The sequence below is a fragment of the Anguilla rostrata genome, chromosome 1 (genome assembly GCF_018555375.3).
Source record: "Anguilla rostrata isolate EN2019 chromosome 1, ASM1855537v3, whole genome shotgun sequence".
Lineage (NCBI taxonomy): Eukaryota > Metazoa > Chordata > Actinopteri > Anguilliformes > Anguillidae > Anguilla > Anguilla rostrata.
The window spans coordinates 24,396,852-24,421,420 of record NC_057933.1 but is presented as its reverse complement, the minus strand read 5'-3'; the positions used below and the strand labels follow the sequence as shown (position 1 = coordinate 24,421,420).

At 40.0% G+C, this 24,569-nt stretch overlaps 1 protein-coding gene across 4 annotated transcripts in view; it reads right to left on the bottom strand.

Annotated features, from left to right (window-relative positions):
• Positions 1-4,261: 4,261 nt before the first annotated feature.
• The window catches only part of LOC135252778 (collagen alpha-1(XII) chain-like), a 73,466-nt gene continuing 53,158 nt past the window's right edge, over positions 4,262-24,569 (bottom strand). For 2 of the 4 annotated variants that reach the window (XM_064331268.1, XM_064331294.1), the window contains 17 exons: positions 23,903-24,045; positions 23,364-23,473; positions 19,284-19,436; positions 19,044-19,121; positions 17,388-17,474; positions 16,818-16,871; positions 15,951-16,046; positions 15,424-15,477; positions 13,058-13,111; positions 12,766-12,819; positions 12,097-12,168; positions 10,071-10,106; positions 9,920-9,986; positions 9,557-9,739; positions 8,981-9,058; positions 7,399-7,572; positions 4,262-5,272 (listed from right to left, as the gene is read on the bottom strand). In XM_064331268.1, coding sequence (XP_064187338.1) covers positions 5,127-5,272; positions 7,399-7,572; positions 8,981-9,058; positions 9,557-9,739; positions 9,920-9,986; positions 10,071-10,106; positions 12,097-12,168; positions 12,766-12,819; positions 13,058-13,111; positions 15,424-15,477; positions 15,951-16,046; positions 16,818-16,871; positions 17,388-17,474; positions 19,044-19,121; positions 19,284-19,436; positions 23,364-23,473; positions 23,903-24,045 — 1,639 coding nt within the window. In that variant the 3' untranslated portion in view covers positions 4,262-5,126. Of the gene's footprint in view, positions 6,449-7,398; positions 7,573-8,980; positions 9,059-9,556; positions 9,740-9,919; positions 9,987-10,070; positions 10,107-12,096; positions 12,169-12,765; positions 12,820-13,057; positions 13,112-15,423; positions 15,478-15,950; positions 16,047-16,817; positions 16,872-17,387; positions 17,475-19,043; positions 19,122-19,283; positions 19,437-23,363; positions 23,474-23,902; positions 24,046-24,569 lie in introns of all 4 variants that reach the window. The other 2 variants (XM_064331276.1, XM_064331285.1) reach the window with 2 other exon arrangements.

Below are 24,569 nucleotides of genomic sequence, written 5' to 3'. Positions count from 1 at the left end.
TTATGTTACATCTGATGCATGTTACATCTTTGTAATGACCTGCAAGTCTTCTTTTGTGCCTACCTCTTGGGGACTCCACATTCTGGATCTCATGAGTATCTCTCTGTATGGGTACAAAGTCATCACAGCATGAAAATGCTTTGTAAATGCATTTATGTAACAAAACATTGTAAACATGGCGATAAACATATTTGGTAGTGTAATATGTTTATATTTTAAAAGGAGAGTAGACAGTTCACTCTATTTATTCAGACAGCGGGAAAGCACAGACATTTACACAGAGACATTGGTTCAGAGTACAGAACATGCCTTAGTGGGCAATGAAAGCATATCATCATCATCATCATCATCATCATCATCGTCATCATTATCATCATATTCAGAAACTAGATAGATGCTGCTGTCTGTCACATTATTGTTATTATTATTATTATTATTAGCAGTAGTAATAGTGTTGGTGTTGCTATTTATTTTCATAATTGGGTGCTACAGGGGAATATATATATAGCCGCATTTCCACCAAAATTACCTGGAACTTTCAGTCCCAGGAACTACTTTACCAGGAACTAAAAGGTTCCTTCAGCTAATGGTTGTCTGCGTTTCCACCGGGGTCTAAAGTACCGCGAAGATTAGGCAAATTAGCCCACTGACGTTGTCGTCGGTCCATCTGTCATATGATTTCTTCTGTAACCCCATACTACCACCGAAGTACCCTACATTATTTTCTAATAACCGGGACAACCCGGAGGGGTTTATTCCACTTAGCCTATATACAACGGGTTACCAACAATGACTATATATGGTTACTTTTGTATTTATTGATTTTCATATATCCTCTCACATTCATTAACAACAGAAAACATGCACACGTTGTAAACAATTTGCTGTTTTATTACTTTCTCGTCGTCAATTCCATATAGGCTAATCGCAAAATGACAAGAATAGAACGAAAACTCGGACTTGCGTGAAAATGTAAATTAGTAGTGGTACAGCCACCGTTTGCTTTCCTTCGAAGTTACTGCTAGCCGAGCAGCGAAGTGTGCCCTCCAGATGCGAACCATGCACCATAAATGAGTCCATAGTCTTCCTGGTCTTTTCGTGGAATTGAAAAATGGCAGTAAAATTGAGTAAAATTACGGCAGTCTGAAAAAGCTAAAGGGAAGATTACTAGAATTAACCTGTTATTTTACCCGGATAAAAAGTGCGGAAGGTGATTCCCAGTTTGCTTGTACTGTATCACCAATGTTAATTATGCAGAACTACCGCATAACTCACATAACTGTATCAAACGTTTTGAGTCAATTACAACGGGCTAACAAAGAAAATCCGGAAGAAAATATTCAGCAACCAAATTAATCCGTTTGAATGTTTTGGTAGCCTACGTAATATGCTGTCCCAGCACGAATGCTTAGCATTTTATAAAACGAATACTAAAGCAAGAAAAGAACAGAAGAGCACACGTTATAATTCCAAGACGTTATAACCAAGAAGTAGGCTACTGCGCCGCATAACATACAAGTTTGATTTGAAGTTATTATGAAAATATGCCGCTGCATATTTTCAAACATGGCGGGTAATGGCGGAAAATAAATACAACACAAATGCTACGAGTACTCGACCAATCAGAAATGTTCAGCGCTGCAAGCTCCACCCAAAAGGTTCCTGTACTTTCGGAAAGTACTACCCCCCGAGCAGGAACGTTTTGGGGGGTAAAACAAAGCCCCCAGAACTAAATTTAGACCCTAGTTCTGAGCACTGAGTTCCTCAAAAGGTTCCTAGTTCCGGGGTATAGTTCCTGCGGTGGAAACGCGGCTTATGACTTTTAATTATTACCTATTTAAATGCAAAATACATTAATTAAAAAAAAAAACTTATTTCTTAAAGAAGAACATTTATGTTGCACATGTAAACTTGTGATTCACACCTAAGCCTTAAAATCTGTTGTCTCTTTATTTTGCTTTCTATTTTAACATTATCACGTTTATCCTTTCAGCAGACTTTATGTGAAGATCAACCAGTGAATTCCAAGCATTTTGATCAAAGTTCAAAGGCTTAATATCAAAATAAAGGAAAGAGCCAGCTTGAAAAGCCTTTTCTTAATGCACACCAGATTGACAAAGAAACATTCCATTTTTTATTTTAGTTGTCATAAACTTTATATTACTTATGTGCACATTCACACTATGTTTATACTTGTGAGGAAATCTCATCTTGGATTCCTTTCAAACACATTTCCATTTTATTTTTTGCTCTCCTCATATTCCACACAAAATTTAATTGCTAGATACACATGTGCATTTGTCACATCATGCTGTGTATTTAGCAATTACATTTTAGTCCACAGAGCATATGATTAATGAGGAAACTTTTCGAGGAAAGAGGGTGTAATTAGTGTAGGAATAAGCGGTGCTGTTCCTGGACGGCTGGTGTGTATGTACTGTATGTTTTTGTTTCCAGCAATTACCCTGGCTAAATTAGCTGATTAGCTCTGCAGTATATCCCACTACCAGTTAATTGAGCCAGGGTAATTGTTCACAGTAGATTACAGTAAGCGTTTCATATTGGGTCACACAAAAAAAAAAGATTACTTAAATACTTGAAGGCAGAAGTTCAGAAAGAAACCCAGCCCTTCTTGTGCCCATCCATTAATTAGGGGTTTGGCCTAGCAACAGAAACAGAGACTAAGTTGCTAATTTATTTGCTTGGTTAGCTGCATTCCTTCCATTCATTTTTGTTTTGTAAAACAATTTCAATGCTAATTGTTTCAAAGTTTTATGTTTGAAAGTTGTTTATTCTATGGACTACTTAACTTCTGTTTATCTGATGGTAAAAGCTGAGAGCTGTGCCACTTGTCTTGTGCTGATTTGTGCTGTTTGCTATAGCTGTTACATTCTTTTTGATAGCTCAGAATTTATAGAATAAAGTCAAATGAGGACAGTACGTGTGTATGGAATGTCAAGTCGATATATGGAATGTCTAGTTGCATATGGCTTCAGTAATTCCAGATTACATTTAATGGAAAACATCCTACATTCCAGAAAAGAATGTTCCGCTAACTAAGAACCATTAAATGAATTTTCCCCACTGAAAAGAAGAAGCATTCTTCAAACCAGAATGTCTCCCACAAATTCATTTATGACTGTAAATATATATTATAAGAAGTACATAGTGTCCATGGCTGTCCGGTAGGAACTTACGTTGATCTGTGTGGCTACTGCTGAATTCCTACTGTGGTAGGACAGAAGTAGCCAAGCCAGTAATTACACAGAAAAGATAAATCTGCCTGGTGACAGTCCCGATCTGGCGTAGGACACACTGTTGACTACTGTGGAATGTGACTATTTTTAAGATCAGAAAAAAAGCAGCCACGGTTATCTTCATTGAATCAGACAGTTCCAAACAGAATTGTTTTCAAAGCAAATGGTCTGTGTGAGATAACTCATGGTATTTAAGATCATTCTTTTTGTCTTAAAGAAGAAACCATCGTAATAATATAAATGATAAAAGTGACTGCATGCTAAGACTGACATGTTGGAGAAGGCACGTTTCAGCAAATACGAAATACAGCAATCTTACACTCACAACTATTTACTTGTCTTTCATTTTAAAGAACGTTAGATGCTCTCTTTAATCTGTGTACTATAAGGGAGAAGACTGGATTCAGTCCTCAGCCAGGTCTTCATAAATGGTACACAATGACAACAGGCAAAGGCTTCATCATTGTAGGGATAGAAGGGATGATTGTTTCTGCTGTGATTGCTGCTTGGCATCTTGTCCATTGGGGCATCTTTGTATGTTCAGACGCTTAACACCATATAAATCACCTAAGGCGCTGACTTGAGAAGCAATCCTGGTCTGGACATGGTTTCTGTTCATGTGCAGATTTCCACAAATAAATCAGTAAGAGATGAAGAGCATTATTTGGATTTTCCAGTAGTTGGTGCCTTGGATCAGATGCTGAAAATGTGTGAACAAAATGTACGCTAAGTGGCTATAGTTCAACATGTCAACCATCACCATCAATGGCAATTCTTTTGTGAATGAAACATAGTAGATCTCATCTTTTGTCAACATGTTTAGGGTGGTTGGAGTAGTAGTTATTGTTCACTCACCCAGAGGTTTGATTGTGCAGTTTTCACTGACTGTGCATGTGCTAACCAACCCATTTATTTTGTCCTGTCTCTCTGTGAAGCTAGCCTAATTTCTATGCTGCTCAAGTCCCATTTTTACCATATCAAGGAAGTGAGATTGACACAAATGATACATTTTCAGTAGTTTTATTGAAAAATGCCTCTTCTGTTTCAGAAATAAATAAGGAAATAAGGCTGTGAAATTCACAATCTGCAGTTAAAACATGAAAACAGCAATTCTATATTTATAGTCTTGCAAACAAATTCCAACTGCATGAGATATTGATAAACAAAACAAAACAAAACAAAAAAACTATATTCTGGTTTAAAAAATCCTCACTAAATATACAACACAGACATGCAATTCCACCCTTGGTAAAATCAGCTGTGAGTTGGAATAATAAAACAGATAAATATTTAGTCTAAAATAACAATGGAAGCCATATTTAGTGACTGTAATGGAGTTTGGAGTACTGTAGATAAATTCAGGTCTGGATCCCTTAACAATGAAAAAAAATCACACACAATGGCAATATAACTACAAACAACTTTACATGAAGACACTTCTGAACCTTGATTAATACAGATTGCCATTTATTGCTGAATACTGTTGTGCTACAAAAAAGTTGGCTTTGCTCCATGAATTCTTGAATGTAGATTTTTACATGAGTGGTTTAAACATCGGACTCTGATGAGCACTGCAGTTATATTACAAGCAAAGAAACTGAAGGGAACAGATGGCAAACAGGTTTAAAAAAAAAATAGCTTCCTCCATATAAATTCTAACTAATTTCTTGTCCTTTAGGAAGTACCAAAACTCTACAATTGCGTGTGTATTTTATGTGTGCGTGCAAGTGTAGTGTGGTTGCATACGTGTGTGTGTGTGTGTGTGTGTCTGTGTGTGTGGTAATTTCCCTTATTTCAAGCGCATATGCAAAAACAGAAAATCTGAATTGGAATGATTTCAAAGGAACACCATGCCCAATTTTTATGTTGCTATGGTTTTAGCTCCAGTCCTCGTAGCGATCTCTTTCGGCGCTGGTTTCGTGAGTAATCGGGCGATTGTATTTCTGTTTCAGTGTCTTCGGACAGCTCCTCTGGTATTGGGACTACTTGGGGATCTGGTCTGGGCTGGTAAGGGTCTGGTTGGAAATATTTTTTGGCCGATTCAACAGGGATTCAGTCTGAAGTCTGCAACTCGCCATTAACAAACACCACCTTTGCACTTTTCTACTGACATTATTTCCACCTACAAGCTTTAATTTCCCAATAAAGCACAGATGAATGTTAACAATACGAATGCATCAGATTAGGTTTTTTGTTTAACTACTCACTTAACTGTCCTTAGCTTCCAAGGGCATAGTAGGATGCTACACATACGTGCACAATTATTGTACACTGATTTTGCAATATAACATTAAAAAAAATATTTATGTATTTAATACATTCCTCAGGTACGATTAAGTGTCATATTTCGACAAAAAAGAAAAGGGTACCATTAAAAAGTACTCCTAGTCATGTTCAATGCAATACTGTATGTTCCTCTACAACATAATATATGTATTTGAGAATTCTGACGACAGTCTTTCTATACATTTGCGATATTTGGAGCTTGCCCTCATAACAGTGAGGTACAGGAGGAACAAATTTAGCGATGCAAAAACATAAAAAAAATTAGCAAACATAACAAGAAGAAAAAAAAACCAGAATCAAACTACTCGTTTGCATGTACAAATGGCACATGCTTTGATGTGGCCCAGAGCAGAGGCGATACAAAAACATTTCAATCAGGAAAAGAGGTTACGCTGGCAGTCAGCAAGCAGCAGGCTATGAAGGCACAAGCTCATCAGCTGGATGTTAACCCGATTTTAGTCTATGTGATTCAGGAATCATTTACAAGGCACACTTAGTTTTATTTACAGATATCACCTCTACAATCTCATGTTAACGTCATTGTTTGTTTTTGTGTTGTTCACAAATCCACCTTGTTAGTAGTTTTGCATGCTCCATCGCTGGCTGAAGCTTTGTTTCATTCTCTCTCTTTCTCTCGCTCTCTCTCTCTCTCTCTCTCTTTCCGTTCGATGTTTTGGTTCAAGATGCAAACAGGCCACTATGTTGCCATCGCTGTTGCTTGTCTAGTAGCTGTAAAGTGTTGTTAGTGGCAGTCTCCTCCATCTCAGCAATGTTGAGTAATCATTTCCATGAGGTTTATCCTGTGCGGGCCCATAAGCATATGAGCAAATATCTCAGAAACAGGAAACAGCTTATTTTCGTTCAGAAAGCAGCATAGCCAACTTAAAAGATGTACTATGCCGAACCTGAAACAGGTTAAAGAAGATGTTAGTTTGTTTTTTTGTTTGGGCGGATGGGGATTTGCTTTTCTGTCTAAAAAAGCAATGGAATATTATGGTAAATAACTGCCAGAATGAATCCGTTAATGAGAGAAGCATTGCAGTATATTTAGGGAAATATACAGTACTGACACAAATTATGGAAACACTGCATATATAAACAGAGTTTGACAATTAATGCAATATTTTGCAACAATTTCTCTTTTTGCCATAATAAACATAATATATGTAATATCAACATTAAACAAAAATGAAGAAATAGTTAGCATTTATTTTAAACAATTAATCATTACACCTTTCTATATGTATTCGTTTTAATTATGTATATTAGTCATACCCATATAATTCAGCAGTCTAATGTATCTTACTGTTGGAAATTTTATAATAAGTATGTATTTCTTAGTCCAGTATTTTTCTACATAAAATGATCATATTCATGCAAGGAAAACCTTTTTTTATTGTTTGTGTACTTTAGTTCAAATTATTGATGGTCACATAATTTCACTACCACCCGCAGTCTAGAAGATTTGGATACGTTTTTACAGACCAAAATGGCTCCGAGATGCAACAACAAAAGAGCACAGATGAACGTTTTAAGAATACTAAACTTCTCTAAACAGTGTTTCCATAACTTGTGCCAGTACTGTATATATACAAATCAAAGTAGTTAATTTCATGGAGGATTAAATGCTGTGTGGCAATTTATTACTACAGTTTACATGTTCTCTTCCATTTGCCTCACAGCATTACGGATTAGTCACATGCCACTTTTGTAATCCACAGTGCTGGGCGACCATTCTTTCAGGGGGTGGGAGGTGTACCATAACAAATATTATGGATGCAGAAGTCTAACATATATGTTGTATTTAGTGGCTTCTACCATCGTGTTCTAATCGATTACGAGTAACGGTTCCTACCTGGGTATCCTCCTCCACCATTGTAAGGAATGCCAACGCACTGGGAGGAGTCGCAGTAGCCAGGGGGGCCGGGTGGACCCCGGACCCCTGGGGTACCATTGCGACCAGGTGGCCCACGAGACCCAGAGGGGCCAGTGGGTCCTGGGGGGCCAGTTCGGGACTCGCCTGGTGGGCCTGTGTGGTGGGGGTTTAAAAAAATTCAATAAATAACAAATAACAGTGGCTCCCCAGAACCATCATGACATCATCATCCAATTTCAAATGGCAATCACAGGGGAAAATTGGTTTGCACCACTGTAATTTAAATATTTAGACTGGTCAATTAAAAAAAAAAAAAAAAAAAAGAGTGCGGTGGAGTTACCCCCTGCCCTGGACTGTCTAGACACTGTAAAGCTGAAATGGAATTTTCCCCTCTCTCTCTCCCTCTCTCTCTCTCTCTCTCCCTCTCTCTCCTTCCCTTAAGTCAGCACATATGTTGTCAATAAAGCCGCCACAGCACGGCCAATTTGTACGACAATCCGATTGGCCAATTGGAACAATGACTCATCATCACTACACTCTCTAACGTTTAGGCTATTTTTTTTTGTTTCTCTCCCTACACTGGATCAGACTTGGCAGTCTTTGAATGAACTGTGTGATATTTCCACTCCTGTTTGACCTTCTTCCCCCACCCCCCCAAGGGAGGCCTTGTTCAGACCATGTATTCGCAATTAAACTGGACGTTTCAGCTCCGGTACCCAGAAGCCCCGGGTGGATGAGGTCATGCTTTTTTTGGACCATGCTGTAATTGCTGAAATTTAAACCTGCTTCCCTTAAGGGGTAAAATGTGACAATTCACCAGGTGGTTGTTGGAAAAGGTCGTTGAACCTCAGGATCTCACTGTGACAAACAGTCCACTTGAAACGACAATCAGTGAAAGCACCTTGTGAAAGTGACCCTTTGAAGATTACTCATCTTTTAGAAATTGCTTTGAAAAAGCTTCTTTTTTTTTTTAAAGAAAAAAAATCTTATTATATCACTTCAACTTTCTGTACGACATAAAAGTAAATGTAAAATATCACTTAAATAAAAAGTATCTAGCTTGATGTGAAGATGATCAAAATATGATCTTTTGGAGAGAAAATTGACCAAAAAATAGATCCAGCCAATCATTTTCAGAACTAACATTCTTCACTTCTGCAATTACTGTAATTCAGTTCTGTTATGGCATCACGGCCATCCTCAGGTCACTTGTGACGTCATCTGTCTACAGATGTCTACAGAAAAGGGAAGCATTTGGCTGAGCAATTCTTTTTACACAGCTAAAATGTAATTTAATAAACACATCTTCCACTGTTTGAACTAAGGTACGCTCAGATACCTCCATGCAAAATACAGTTTGGTTTGCACTACTGTGGCAGCGCTTGGAGAGATAATTCAATTCCCTAAGAGCTCAACAGCACAGACATCTTTTCCATCACAGAATTCAGCCTTAGGTCTGACTAACAGCAGTTATATGCTGCTTTGTTTCAGGCTCTGTAATTCTGTGCAATACGGTTTTTTTGGGTGGACAGCTGGTTTTGGGTATACGTATGGCACTCACCAGGTAGTCCGTTTTCACCTCTTTGTCCTCGTGTTCCAATACCTGGGGCACCCCTCTCCCCCTTCTCTCCAGGTTGCCCTGTGTCATCAACAAAGGCAGTCCATGAACAAGCAAGTCACCTTGTGCTTTTTAATTTTTAATATTTTACCTACAATGTATTTCCATAGTACTTGTGTAATGATAATAATAATTATTATAGTGTCTTTTTACTCTCATAATCTGAACCACTGCATTTATCAATGTTCTATCTATGCTATTTATACTTTTGTCCTTCTAGACATTACATACTTTACATTTTACCCTGTGAACATGTTTTAGGATCATTTGATGAATGGGACAGAATTTGGAACAAAAGAGAATGAGAAACATCACATGGTTTTCTGTTAAATGAGAGACACCTGGGGGATAGCTGCACTTGGTCACATGATCACACTGGGGCCTCCAGAATTCCCTAGGTGTTTAGTGCACTTGGTTTGTGGAAACGCACAATATTACGGATATTCTGACTGCAATTGTATGGTCTGACGACGAACTACAGCAGATTCCTTTACATAAGGGTGCGCAGGAGGAACACACCTATTTCACCCTGAGGACCAGGTAAGCCCGGGTTTCCAGGGAAACCATTTCGTCCCGTTTGACCTGGTTCTCCGCGGGAACCGTCGTTGCCAGGTGGGCCAGGAGGGCCTGCTGGACCAGGGCTGTTGCTGCGGTAACCATTGGGGATTTGGTTCAACATCATATCAACCCTGCTCATTTGACCTGAAATACAATGGGAATTTTAAAAATATTAGCAATATGCATAAGTACATAAAATACAGCCAATGCCATCTGTAAGGTCTAATGAGAGATATGACAAGGAGTAATGTGTGTGTGTGTGTGTGTGTGTGTGTGTGTTTTACGTGTATTCTCAAAATCAAAAGTTTTGGCTCAATCACTTACTATTGACCACCTGCTCACACACTTGTCTGGCTATGGACCGCATCATGTTCTGAGTCGCAAAGTCTCCCTAAAAGAATTCAAAGGAGAATTTAGTCCCAGTGAAAGCACCTTTTACAGCAATTTATTAACAAACATGATTGTTAGCACTCACCCTTTCACCCTTTTCTCCTTTCATTCCAGGGTTTCCCTACAATCATTCACAAAAAGAAAATATTCAAGAGTGAACAACTGTTCCAAGGAATTTCAGTATTACAATGTTAAGGGTACTGTCACCCAGAAGCATGAACCTGCCTGTATTGTATGATTATGCTGAAATAAGTTCCCATTTGGAAATTACTTCTTTTTGAGACAATGGAAAACATGTTTCATAAAAAACGAAAATAAAAATTGACTTTTTTTCCAATTTGGAATACCCTATCTCAACATTGTCCAACCCAGTGCTGCGACCTCCACTGTCAAATTTGTGAAGGCGGAGACCAGTACACGAACATGTGCCACTGCTCCCTCTCATTACTGCAGTCCATAGGCCGAGCTGAACAGCCGCTGTGCTGAAGGACTGCTTAATTGGCCTTGAATGTTCATGCTGTTGCCGATTTTTCTTGCTGGTTCCGTAATACATCCTTTTCACTTGATTGTCTGAGACAGAAAGCAAGCAGCCACATAGCATGTAATATACATGACATAACATGATTGTGAGTAAACAATCAGATATCTCTTTTCCACACACACACAAACGTGTGTGTGGGTTGCACAGTATACTTCTGGAAAGGTGGTGCAAACTTTTAAATATTTTATAACATTGATTTTTGGCTGGACCGCAACTGAGGGGCCAGCCCTACAAACGCGAATGTCCGTGAGTGACTGGCTGACTGACTGAGTAATGAAGTTACACCATTGGTCGGCCGAGTCATGTGTGTTAGGTCCAGCCATATACTAGGTTTTAACCTGGTTAAAATAATAAATAACCTACTTTTTTTAGGTCATTTTCCATTAAGAGAGATGATTGCTCCTTCATGGTTAATAAAGCTCAACAGTCAGCACATGTGGTCTGTTGCCATGTATCCCTTGCATTGTGGTCGCATTTGCATGAAAACTGATACAAAGGAAATCAAGGCAAATCACAGGATCTCCTCATGGGCAACCCCAGACAACATCTGATTCAACTTTGGAAAACGCGGTTTAAAAAAAAAAACTCTATTCTTTTTAAACTCTAATTTCCATGTTATTAAAAACGTATCTGTGATTCCCATTTAATTCTGAGGTGGCTCCCCATCCTTGAAAAATCTGTACTTTGGCAAGAAAAAATGACTTTCACAGAGAATTTCCAGGGGGTGTTGATATATTATGTTTTCACTTAAAATTTTGGTAAGAAACTGGATGCCCGTGTCCACCGAAAAAAAAAATCTTCCTCAGCAGATGGTTTCTGAATCTCTGCCTGTGCAATCTGTCAAAGTACTGCAACATAATAATCAATGTTACATCGTTACAGTTTTTTCTTTTGGATAATTTTCACTCTTGTGCCTAAAGATTCAAAGGTTTACAGCCATTAAATAGTGCACAGGAGGTAGTTGGATTAGAATGTAAAGGTCAAGGCTTACATGTATAAGATACCTGCCGGACTGTCCATCCAGATCATATTTTCTCATTTTTTAAAAATTCTAGTTGGTTAAAAATTATTTATGGCCAGTTGTCTTCATACATGTGGAGAGACAAATTCTTGACCTATGTTCAAATGTCCATATGAAGTCCGGTCAGAACTGAAATACTGTATGTTAATGTGTATTTCTTTCACTGATGCCGGTCCCAGGAATGTTTTATGTTAACCATAAAACTGTGATTACGTGACTGGCCAACCTGATACAGGAACTATGCCAGATAGTACTGTGGTAAATGGCCTCTCCTTGTCTTGAAATCACATATAGGGGCGATACAGCTCAGGAGGTAAGACCAATTGTCTGACAGTCGGAGGGTTGCCGGTTCAAACCCCGCCCTGGGCATGTCGAAGTGTCCCTGAGCAAGACACCTAACCTCTAACTGCTCTGGCGAATGAGAGGCATCAATTGTAAAGCGCTTTGGATAAAAGCGCTATATAAATGCAGTCCATTTACCATTCACCATTTACATATTCAAAACTGTGTTAAAAGCTTGGCATATTTGCAGCACCCATCAATGCATACCTGGCGCCCTGTGTCTCCAGGCTTTCCAGGTTTTCCACTGGCTCCTGGCATTCCAGGATTTCCAGGACCTCCCTAGATGGGAAAAGAGAGCATAACAGCAGTGAAAAAAGGAATCACCAACTGTGATTCCTTACATTCATACAATCACTCTTCAAACTTGCAGGCATGGTGAATAAAAATTTGAGCACTGATGCATATGGTGAACAGTAAAAAAGCTGCAACCTTTTCTGAAAAATTATATAGAATAGGTATATATTTTAGCATGACATGATTTATTTTAAATTATGAATTGCTCTCAAGGGAGACTGTGGCAAATGGAGTCCACCAGGGATCAGTGTTGGGACCGCTGCTCTGCCGTTAATTAGAATACATTCATGAAGACATGAGTTGCATAAATGTTATATTTTACAATGAAATGAAGCTCATGGTTGTAGAAAATAGTATGGAAGCTCCAACAATATTTCAAGATTTAAATAAAAACTGTGTGGGTGGAATTATTTTGGCATTATGCTCTTTGGTTGGGTGAAATGCAAAACTTTATTCACAATAGAATATAAAGATGTTTAAAACTGCTTATACACACGTTTGTGACTGTGACCTTTGCATGCAATAACACAGGAACCCCTCTGACTGCCAGATAAATGTAATAGTTCCCTTGTGAATACGCACCATTGGTCCAGTTGGGCCCCTTGGCCCTGAAGGTCCTTCCTTTCCTGGGGGGCCCTACATTACCAATAAAAAAATGGTAAGAAATGAAACCAGTTCATACATAGATGCAAATTCAAACTGCACAGTAATGAAGACAATGCATGTCTTTCAATTTATAATTAATAATTTGTAAGTATTGACGATATTCCAGAGACTTCAATACAGCTTTAATTGAGAGTGAGACACTAAAACACATAAAAACATAAGAAAGCAAATATTTTTCAACATCATACGATAAAGTCCATGAACTTACTCTTGGGCCGCTGGGTCCAATTGGACCTAAAGAGCCAGCAGATCCAGGGACACCCTAAGAAGAGAGAGAGAAACATGCTGTTGAACCAAAATGTCTCCTCATAATCCGCATTTGTGAATATCCCCCAATTGGTCCAAATAACTCTGAACAGTTTGTATTAATGCCAATATTATATTCATAAAATAACAATGAAGCTCTATCTGGATCTTGGCTGTGAAGGGCTGCTCTTTTAACGTCAGATGTTTTCCTCCTTTGAAGCCCAGCAGAAGATTTAGAGGGAAGGTAATGCACTCCAGATCCATTTCAGTGTTATAAACCTTGTCATGTTATGAACTTGGTTGCACACTCTGAGTTCATTAAATTCATATTGCCTCTAAACTACTGTCTGCTTTTAGCTTCATAACCCATCTGTACCGCAGTCACTTTGAATGAAGGATTCTTGACAAATCGTAGAATGAATTTCCAAAACGTATTTAGCTTCTTAGGTGAGTATATACAGCCATGCAAATATTGTATAGCTTAACCTTTCTGTAGCATAATCAGGTTGTTTGAGGAGAAAATTCTTGAAGAAAATGTTGTAAAAAATCATTAAAACAAATTTTTTTTGTTTTGTTGTGTCCTGTATGGGGAAATTTTAAATAAAGGATTCATCATCTGACCACACAAGCACACATAAACCCCTGCAACTCATCCAGAACGCAGCAGCGCGTCTGGTCTTCAACCTCCCCAGACATTCCCACGTTACCCCCCTGCTCACCACCCTCCACTGGCTCCCCGTGATGGCTCGCATCAAATTTAAAACATTAGTGCTTGCCTTCAAAGCAGCCAGGGGGTCAGCCCCTCCCTATCTACGTCAACTCATCAGACCCTACACCCCAGCTAGACCTCTCCGTTCTGCTGCCACATGTCGCCTGGTCCCTGCCCCGGCTCGCACCAGCACCCGGTCACGCCTCCTGTCTGTTCTAGCCCCACGGTGGTGGAATGACCTTCCTGTGCAAGTCAGAACAGCAGAGACCCTGGCCGTCTTCAAACGTAGACTGAAGACTCACCTCTTCAAGCTACATCTCACCTCATCACCCCCCACTACCCTCTAACATTTTTTTTAGAAAAAAAAAAAAAAAAAAAAAAAAATAGGGTGTACAATTCACACTTATACCTAAGCAAAGTTATACCTATTGTAGCTCTCTTGCAGGAATGTTGTAAAGCGCTTGTCTCGGAGTTTTGTAATGCACTTGTTGTAAGTCGCTCTGGATAAGAGCGTCTGCTAAGAACCTATAATGTAATAAAAGTCAATTTAATCCAAAACGAGTACATTCCAACAGGAGCTTTCTTTCTAGTGTTGAAGCAGATTCCTGAAGAGTGGAGATGGCACCAGCAGTGAAAATAAAAATCCCAAAATGTTGGAGCTGTATCATCCTCCTAGTGAGCAGAAAATAAAACCAGGCGACCAGGCGTGTTTTTCTTTATCTGTGGTTCAGACTGACCAGTTCATTTCAGGGCAATCGTTAAATGAGAGCTTTCAGTCAATTCAAGGTTTCCTCCTTGCATCAGCAAACAGTCTACACAGATGAGAGGACAGGTGTGCAACAAAATACAAAAACTACAACAAAACTGCTAAAACGACAAAATCATATTAGGGTAAAATGATTGGCCAGGACTGATTAGCCTATAAAGTTGGAATTGTTGCATTGGTTTATCACTCTGAACCCCATTTAGATAACCTCGTTCCTGTGTGAAAAGCCTCCCCACAAGACCGCCCACATGGTCCCCTGGCAGCATACACTGTACAATCCACAAGGAATTCCACGCATTGAGGGATGCGGTCTGGTATCCAGGGACAGCGTTCCTCCGGTTTTCACGATTCCTCTTCGGCCAGGAAGAGGTATCTTTGGATAACCTTGGAGGCAAGAATGTGCAGGGGTGTGGGAACTGCTGTGCACTCGGATCCACGTTGAGTCAGCTGGAAAAACCTCTCCCATGGTGCCTGTCAGCGCCGTTTCTCCATGGGACAGAAGCCCACCTTGCCACACGTATCCAGAAAGCCACGATGCAACAGTGGTCCATTTTGGTGAAGGCCGGTTAGGAAAATCCTCAGACACATTCCATTGGGTTTGGCTTGGGCCACCTATTTTCACTGTCAACCCATCCAAAGAGCACAGTAGCAGCATCCGTCATGTATCAGAAGAAAGCATATAGATTCACAGCTCTGACTGTTGGCAGCTGTTCCGTGTTGAACTTTCATAATATTTTCTGGAGCCTGCCACGTGGAGGGCTTCCAAAATAGTAGCATTAATATTCACTGTGGACAGTCCACAGGTTCCTTTCCAAACCCCACTGTTAATAAAATTGCCTCAAACAGTACTCACTGCACGTCCCTGTTGACCTGGATCACCAGCATCTCCTTTAGGTCCGGGACGGCCCTGTGATAAATAAAGAGGGGAATCCTCTCAATTTTAACACCTTCAAAATTTTTTAAATGTACTCTTTCTTAAAATAAACAAAGCAAACACTCATAGGCAGCATCGCATTGCCCACATTTACATTCATCAGTTATCTCTTACGATGTGCTGCTGGAAAAAAAGGATGTTCCGTTTAAATATGTAAAGGCCTTGTTTATTTCACAGTTTCTGAACACTCTCCCTGTCTTCCTGCACCTCAGGGAGGTCATCCGAGATGTTAAGCTCATATCCCAGACAAGAGAACAGTGCCGCAAAGCCTATTGCCCACAATCTCCCCACACCCAATAAAGAAATCCTATAAAAAATAAATATGGGAAAATAGGCCTCATTATCTCCCTTCAAGTGAAGGAAAAAACCCCAGCAAGATGACAACGCACCACAGGGTAAAGAGCTGCGTGCGGTGGCTGCGGTTGTGGACACAAACATTGACTTACAGGCTCTCCAGGAAGGGACAGGCCACTGGGTCCCTGAGGGCCAGGGGGCCCCATAGGCCCCGGCAATCCCTGCTCTCCTCTCGTACCTTGAGGACCCTGGAAGAAAAGAGTTTGTGAGATTTGGAAAAACCTTTCCTTTTAAAAGCTCACACATTTCTTTTGGTATCCTTTTCTCTGGCTGCAGTTATTATTGCTGGAAGATGGCAGCAAAGACCGAATGGGGATGTGTTAATAAGCTCCGATTGTTCCATTGTTCTTCCCCAACCTCCAGGCTGAGTGTTCTTGAAGCATAGCAGTGTGCTTTCAGAAAGACTTGCACTCTGGAGCGATTCCACATTCGTTCTTTTACCATTGACTTAAAAAAATAAATGTACGTGTGTGCTGCTTTTCTTCAATATGAAACAGTTTAACTTACGTTAAATGTCAAATTTTACTTTTTCTCCACTAATTTGGACAATTGTTGAACTTAAGCATTTAATGGTGAAGAATAACCACCATGTTTTTGTCAACACTTGGAACTGACATTTATGTGAATAGCTGACAGCAAGAAAATGTAATATCAATCTATTAACTATAAAAGTGCAAGGTGGAATGTGTTTGTTAAAAGATGGATAGTTAGGACTTGTGTTTGTTAAGAGGTGGATTGTGAAGGTTTGTGTTTGTTAGCAGTGGATTTTGAGGATTCTGTTTAGCAGCTGTTTGTGCAGGTTTGTCTTTGTTAGAAGTTGACTGCTGAGATTTAGGTCCATGGTTGCTTATATCAGTTTGTGTTTGCAGAGGTCGTTCATGAGAGTTTGTGTTAGAGGTGTATTGTCAGGGTCGGTGCTAGAGGTTGATTTTGAGGCTTTGTGTTTGAAAACTACTTACCGATGGACCAGATTCTCCCCTTTCTCCTCTGGGGCCTTTAGATCCAGGGCCACCCTAGGAAGAGAAGAGAATTATGGACTATTTATTTGTAGTACACATAAAGCCTCCAGTCCTATATATGTTTTATAACATAATAATGCATAATGGTAGCAAGTTCAGTCTAATGGATCGCTTGATTCAAAAAATATATTTTTACTCTATTCAATTAACATTTGGTCTTATCTTTGACTTTGTTGTTTTTTATATTCACCAACACAGTGTGGTGAGTTTGGCCAAACTTAACTTGCCAAATGCTTTAAGGGAAAAGGCAATACTTCATTTAATAGTTAGTGAAAGTTAACAACAGATGCGGCTTGAATCAAGGCCAGTGACAAAGGACCAGAAGAACAGCCAAAGATCCTTCCAAATGTTTTTCCTTCTGTGCAGTTATCATCATCATTATGCCATCATCACAGTTGTACTCCGTATGTGTGTATGATCCCACCAGCGACAACAGGAGAAACCAGCTCTGCCAGATGAGTGTAGCTGAACAGAGAGGGAGACAGAGACAGATATGTCTGATGTCTTTACCGGAGGTCCAGCGGGTCCTGGGGGGCCGATGCTGTCCTGTGCACATGTGCAAGAGTGGGGGAGCGACGGACATTTCATCTCATCTCTCTGACACCCATGATAAAAAGAGACAGAAGGAGGTAAAAAGAGAGAGAGAGGGAGAGATATGAGTGACTGTTTTTTGTGTGCTAAAATTCATATGGGGCTCCCTGCCCCACGGGATAGTGCTCAAAGTCTCCAGGCCATTTCCAGCAATCCACAAAGTGAGCAGCGGTAGGAAGGTCAAAGATGTCAACCGGAAAACAAACTCTTCTGACCCGGTCACCGGAAAAGTAAAAAGGCATCTTTAAAATCCATACATCAGAGTTATAACTGGTCCAAATGGCACACGCTTTAAACCCAGTGCAGCATATAGGAAATGTGCTGCAGTGCGATTTTAGTAGACATTTTACAACCAAACAGCAAAATGCTTCTTTTTTTTTTTTTTACAAATTATATACAATTATCACTCAACAGTTTTTTTTCTGCAATAATGCAATTTTAGGCTGGAAAAATAACACACTGTCATAAAATTAATCATAGACAAGAATGTTAATATTTAGTATATTAAGTTATATTTTAAAACAATACTAATGCAAGGAAATCTACTCAAAATGTATTTACTATACGTCCATTAATATTATGGGGCCACAGATTGTAATCCCCTGGAGTGCAACACCTCACATTACATAACAGAGATAATGGAGGCTAATCACAAAAAAAACGCTAATCTGTTACATGCCGGAGGCAGAGGATAACTGAAGCTCTCTCCAACTGTCTGAACTTCAGCCAGAAAACTGTCTCACTGACAGACACCTAACCATTCAAGCAGCAGCAAAGTATATTTTTTAAACATTGAAGGGCACCACCCAGGCTGTGCTCTGCGTGAATTTCAATACTATTTCAAATTTTATTTTTAAATCATAATAGTTATAGAGCAACCTATGAACAATAAAGAAATAAAACTGGATTCCACAGTCAGTTTCTGAACATAACACTGAGGGAAAGATCATTTTTTTTTCTATAGGGCCAACATTCGCAGGATGTACGGACTATATATCAGTTTCAATGAGGCATGCCACTGAAGAACTTGAGAACTCTTGAAAAGCACTTGGGCCCGGTAAAACTCATGTATTATAATGCTTCATTTTCTGTGACACGTAGGTTGAATAAATTACATTTTATATCCTTTGGAAGTTGTGTGTACTACCAAAGAGGAAATCTACAGTGCAGAAGCTGTTGTCAAGCAACTTTGCCAAACATGGAGTCATCAGATAAGGAGAAGGTCTTACAAACTCAGCATCATGTCAATGGGGACATAAATGTATAAAGCAGTGGTTCCCAAACAGTGGCAGAACAGAGGGTCCTAACCCCAAAAATAGAAGTGAAAGATTGTAACTACACATGACAATAAATATTAAAAAGCTATTTTATTCCTCTTCCATTCATATTCAAACCAGTCAAATTATACTCTGCACCTGTTATATGCACTGTATTACTTTTGGTGTAGATGTAGCTGTTTGGGAACCACTGGTACACAAAAAGGCTTTAGGTGATCTCCACAAGGCTGATACAAAGCATAAATGCTCCATCTGTCTCCCCACACCCCGGTGAGATATTTATAGAGGCTTCTCTTACCGTCGATGGCAAGTCGCAACATCTGTCTCTGCTCGTCCAACCCAAGCTGCAGACGATGTCAAACATCTGGAGCTGGAACTGCATGGGAAGTTCAGAAACAGCATGTGTCAAAAAAAGCCTCAAAGCACTGACAGAGTATCATGGTAAGTGATAAATAAAATAAAAACAAATTTTAAAAATAACATCTAATATAGAATGAGAAAAAAATTAGTGCAACCAGCTTTGCCAGGATTTACTCACTGTTGCTGATTCGCCCCTGGAGCCACCAGCCATTTTACCCAGAACTTCATAGCCATCCAAGGAGACGTTCTTGGCCTCCTTGATCTCTTTCTCTGCCACTTCCTGACAGTCCACGTTCAGCTTGACGCTCTTCGGGGAAACCGTGATGTGAAGCTGGGAAGAGTCGACAGGGTGTCAGATTTTTTCTTTCCAGTGCAAAATCATAAAAAATCACGAAATGCTGATATTGCAAAGCTCAGCTAGTTTTCTGAAGATTGGAGGTCGGTCAAGAGAAGCTGTCTGCTGAGGTGTTGTCTCCTTGAGAATTTTTACAAATTAAAAAAAAATTATTTTGGCTATGCCGAACCTTGATGGAAATGTGATTTTCTCTAATCCCAAGGAAAGTTACTTGGAACTGAAGACAAAGGAAGCATTGAAGGCTAAAGAGAGATTCTCCCGGAAAGCATATGAAAAAATATGGCAAGAACAAGTTGAATCCACCTAAAAGGGAAATGGAAGCAGTAAAAAAAGATGCATTGCTTTACAAATGTGCCCCTAGTTGCATTCACATTTCCACTGGTTTCTCCGCAGATTAAAATGAATCAGAGATTATTACATGGAATATATGGTAATATAGACACTGATGCTGCTGTGGGAAACTTCAACGTCAGCTGCTTTCTCATTAACAACACAAGGATAACAGTGTTGCCCTCGCCGCTGGTTACTGGAAAGGCTCCCATCTCCCCAGCTGCGGCATAGAGGCAGCACTTGTGGTACACCATTCATGAGTGCTCTTTTCAGGAGTCATTTCCACAGGGCTGGTGTTATACTGAAAGTTTTTAGTTCCCATTCCAGTTGGTCAAATTTTGTTTTTTGGGGAGCCATCAAAAGATCCCTCACATCCCTCACGTCAAACTCCCTATCCTACATGGTCCCATTAAAAAATTTTGGTCGAATTGACCCTGCGACATACCAAAGATGGGGCCAGTTGCCGTTTTCACTTCATCAGGAAACCATGAGAGATGGACTGGCAACCAAGCATGGCATTACGGTAAACTTCCTTGGCAATCACTCAAATAATTATGTTCCACGTTTTCTGCCAATCTTCTGCAGCTTCACCCAAAATCTGAAGCTTGTGTCTAAATATTTGGATCCTTGGATTTTGTAATCTCTTATGTCAGTGATCCTAGGAAGGCTTGGTGCTAATTATCACACCAATGCTGGAAGATTTTACAAACAGTCGAACTACCACACCTTTCAGTCATTCAGCTTGCACACCATGATAGTGCAAGATACTGTGCCAACTACCATAGGTAACATGTACTGTACTTATGAGACCAATGAGCCAGAAATATGAGGGTTGGGAGAGACACCTATTGACTTAATTGTGTCTGACACTGTAGAATTACAGGAATGCTGTGCTCGCAACATTATGTAATTTTAAACATAACAAGGGGATTGAGCTGCATTCAATCATTTCAATCATAACAGAGATTGGAGCATTTTTAATCCTAAATCAGTAAACAGTAGTTCACCATTAGACCAGCTTTTTCTACTCAAGCATTCAGAATCCTGGTATGCTTTCACTTCTGTTTCTGTCATGCGGTCTTTTCCCCCCACAATTGACAGGTTACCATGACTCCCATCTCACTTTTTGTTTTATTGCTCTTGGTTAGAGCCAGGTGGGTCTCCCAAATCTCTTGATCCCCCCACCCTCTGGATCTGCCTGCAGTTAAATCAAAAGGTCATGGGTTCAGCAGTCATAATCCAGTGAGGTCCCCACTGACCTTTGTCATGCCATAAAGTGGGCTCAATCAAACAGTCACGGATAGATTTTGCAAACGCACTAAAAAAGTAGTCATTGCCTAAGTAATAATTCCCAATTTGTCAAACAACAAAAATAGGTATGTGTGTAAACTGTGATAATTCCGCTGTGGTTTCCACATAGCCATTACTCCTTATCCCACCAGTCTACTCCACAGGAAGCAGATATAAAATTGTTATGGGTTGTACAAAAAATGTTGTATAAAATGGCCTGAAGTCCAACTGGAGACCTCAATGACTTTGAAAGAGAACTGAATGTTGAGATGTCTTTGATATTCTCTGACCAAAACCAACAACAGTATCTATGATGATGTCAACATGGAATGAAACAGTAAGTGGAACCACACACTCAAGGACCATTATATCCTTGCATAAATTTTAAGTGAAGGGCAAAATAGGAGAGCAACCATAGATCAGCTAACCTCAAATTAAACCTAAGGCACGAGGGGCCAGTGGAAACAATGATAGACCCAACCCCTGTGAAGGAACTTTTTTGTTTACTATGATAGTTTACAATGTTTTGATTTCCTAGTTTCTGAAACCATGCAATCATACGGTCTTGTTTTTCCAATCCATTATGTCACACATAGCAATACCGCAGTATGAATTGAAAGCTAAGTAAGTCTCCGTGGACAGCAGTCATGCATTCATATAAGATAGTAAGAAAAAACATTTCTAGTGGGATAGACTGCAACATCAGTAACCTCAACATTTTGTTGTTTAACTATGGGGACACGGAAGAATGAACAATATATTCATGATAAATGCACATTCTCTCCTCTTGCAGGGAGCCTGTGAACAAAGTGCCAAAAATTTCTCCTGTTGAGGTCCCCTCTCATGGAAGACAGTGGCACCCAGAAGTCTGTTGAACTAATCTTTAAAGGTTTTGCTTTGCATTCCAAGTGAGGCAGACTGATCAAAGCAGACAGATTTGTTATTCCATGCTCCAAGGACAAATTTAAGATAAACAAGTCTACAATTCAAAACATTCACCACCTGATAAAATTGCACGAAGGGAACACTGCACATTGCAATACATTCATTACAAAATGCCCCAAATGCAACCCTGAAAATACCACAGAGAAATTACAGTGAAATATGGACTAAAAAAATCAGCTCTCTGGGTTGTTACAGAGCTCACAAGCAGACGGGTACTCTCATGCTGCCTTTGGTGCTGGCTGAGATGACCTTTCACCATTTCTGAAAATCTCATTAACCTTCTCTTCCTCTTTTTTTAAAGAGCTGCTCCTCAGCATCAGACAGGGCAGCAGACACCAGCACTGATGTGTAAACCTTAATGGAACAGTACCCTCCTTGTTCCTCGCACCTGCCATTTAGCCAATAGGAAGCGTGTTCTGGGAGATTTATACAGATGCAATCGGTTTCCCTGCAATGATGACCACCTGTCATCCGTTACACTGAGAGAGAGGAGGGAGAAGCGGCTGCTCGGGTCTTGTTAGGGTCATTGAGCCTGGACCTTGGGGCGCATACAGGACTGACAAATCACCTAACTGACGGCCTGGAGAGGTCCTGTGGGCCACCAGGGTCACCTCCCCTAGGAGCGTTTAGCTACTAGAAGCAGCTGCCGTAGAGCTAAACCAGAAACCAGGCCACCTAAAGCCCCCAGATCGAGGCCAGACTGCATAAGAAAAACTCTGGCCTGGCACTTCCTGTTGGAACAGCTCTGTATCCATAGCATCCACATTCTCCAAACAGACAAGTCAGCAGGGGGACTGCATGTCAGTAGCTTCTCTCAAACGCTGTATGGATTCCCATCATGCAGCCTTCAACTACTGTGCGTGATTGTGTGTGTGTGTGTGTGTGTGCACACGTCCGTCAGTCTGTGTGTTCATTGCAAGCAAAGGTAAATTTGTACAGCTAAATTATCCTGGGTTGGAGATTGCACTGAACCTCACATTCACACATAGCCAAAGCAGCTGTAAGCCTGTCCACAGTTCATGATGGGCCAATGGGCTCCACGTTGCTTTCCTGCCGGCCAACGCAAAGATAATTGCACCAATTCCAGAATTCCAGTAGTTCCTCTGAAACTGCAGTGTTTAGGCACTACAAAGCCAAACCATCTATAATGCATGAAGGCAAGCTGAAGATTTAAGCATACTGCCTATGGCACATTGTTTTTTTCTGGGACTAGTCCTCAGGCAACCACACAACATCTGGGGTATTTCACACTTTGGCAACTTTCTAATGTGGATTGCTTTTGATATGAATGAATGTTGAGTCTTCTCGACCATTGGGACTTTAAAACCGGGAGTTTACCTTGTGAAAGCTTCCGTGGAAGACTTTCTTAACTTGATCATTGTCGAACGTGGCCCTCTGCACCTCACCCCTGGTGTCCTTGTTGTAGAAGGTTAGCGCTTGTTTGGAGGCTGAAAAATAATTGAGTGTCAGATGGAGGCTTCTGTTTGCTGAGGAAAATCAACACAGGTCTGCCTCAATTACGTAACTGACAATAGAAAAACTCTAGAAATATCTTGTGCATATTCAAATTAGCTCTTAAAATAAATAGTGTTTATAAATTTTAATATGTAGCATTATAAAGACCTATTTAGGACATTCAGTTTGTTAAATTACCTCCAATAATACCACCTTAATTGCCAACCGAATAGTTTATTGTATTTTTTTGCATGCTTAGAATTTTATCGTAACAATTGAAAGTAATGGCATAGCATAGTGCGCAATGGCTGATGCTCCATACAGGAGCAATTTGCTCATGTACACTAATTGAGCTGAGACGGGGGGTGAGAGAGCAGGCGGTAGTCAGCTGCTTCCACTGAGTCGCAGAGAGGTTTCCTTACGATCAAGGGTGACGCCGACTTCAGGCTTGTTGTTGCTGTCAGATATCTGCCAGATGTCGAAGGCCCGTGTTGGCGAATCCGGGAGCAGGCGCAAGAGCAGGATAATTGTGTAGCTGGGAGGAAGGCCCTCTGGATGAACATCTCTGCAAAGCACAAAAATGAAAATACATACTTAAGCTTTGTCTCATTCCTTTTATGCTCACCAAGCTTCAGGACTGGCAGTCAATGTAACCTTGAATGTGTTTGTTGGAGCTTTGTATTTCCTTATGTAACTTTTTTATTTTTATGATTTTTAATTTAACTTCACAAATCAATGGAGTCACTGTATCATATATGAAAAAAAGCTGGTAGGAGTAAAAAATATGAATTGTTCAATTTAAGATGATACTCGCCCCAGCGTACATAGAAACTCTAAACTCAATGGATTTAAATGACATTTGCTGAAATTGCTTATCCAATAGAATTTGTACCAAAATGATAAATCCTCCAGGCCAGAATAACCAGGTGACATTAAGTAAGGACAGTAAAGCAGTATCACTTAAATTGAACTAAGCATCTTGTCTCAATTGGCCTTATTTAGTCAAAGATGGCCTCAGCCTGACCGTGATTGGTCTAGTGTTGTCACATTATCAGCATAAACTAATTGCAAATCATTGCATAAAAAAGG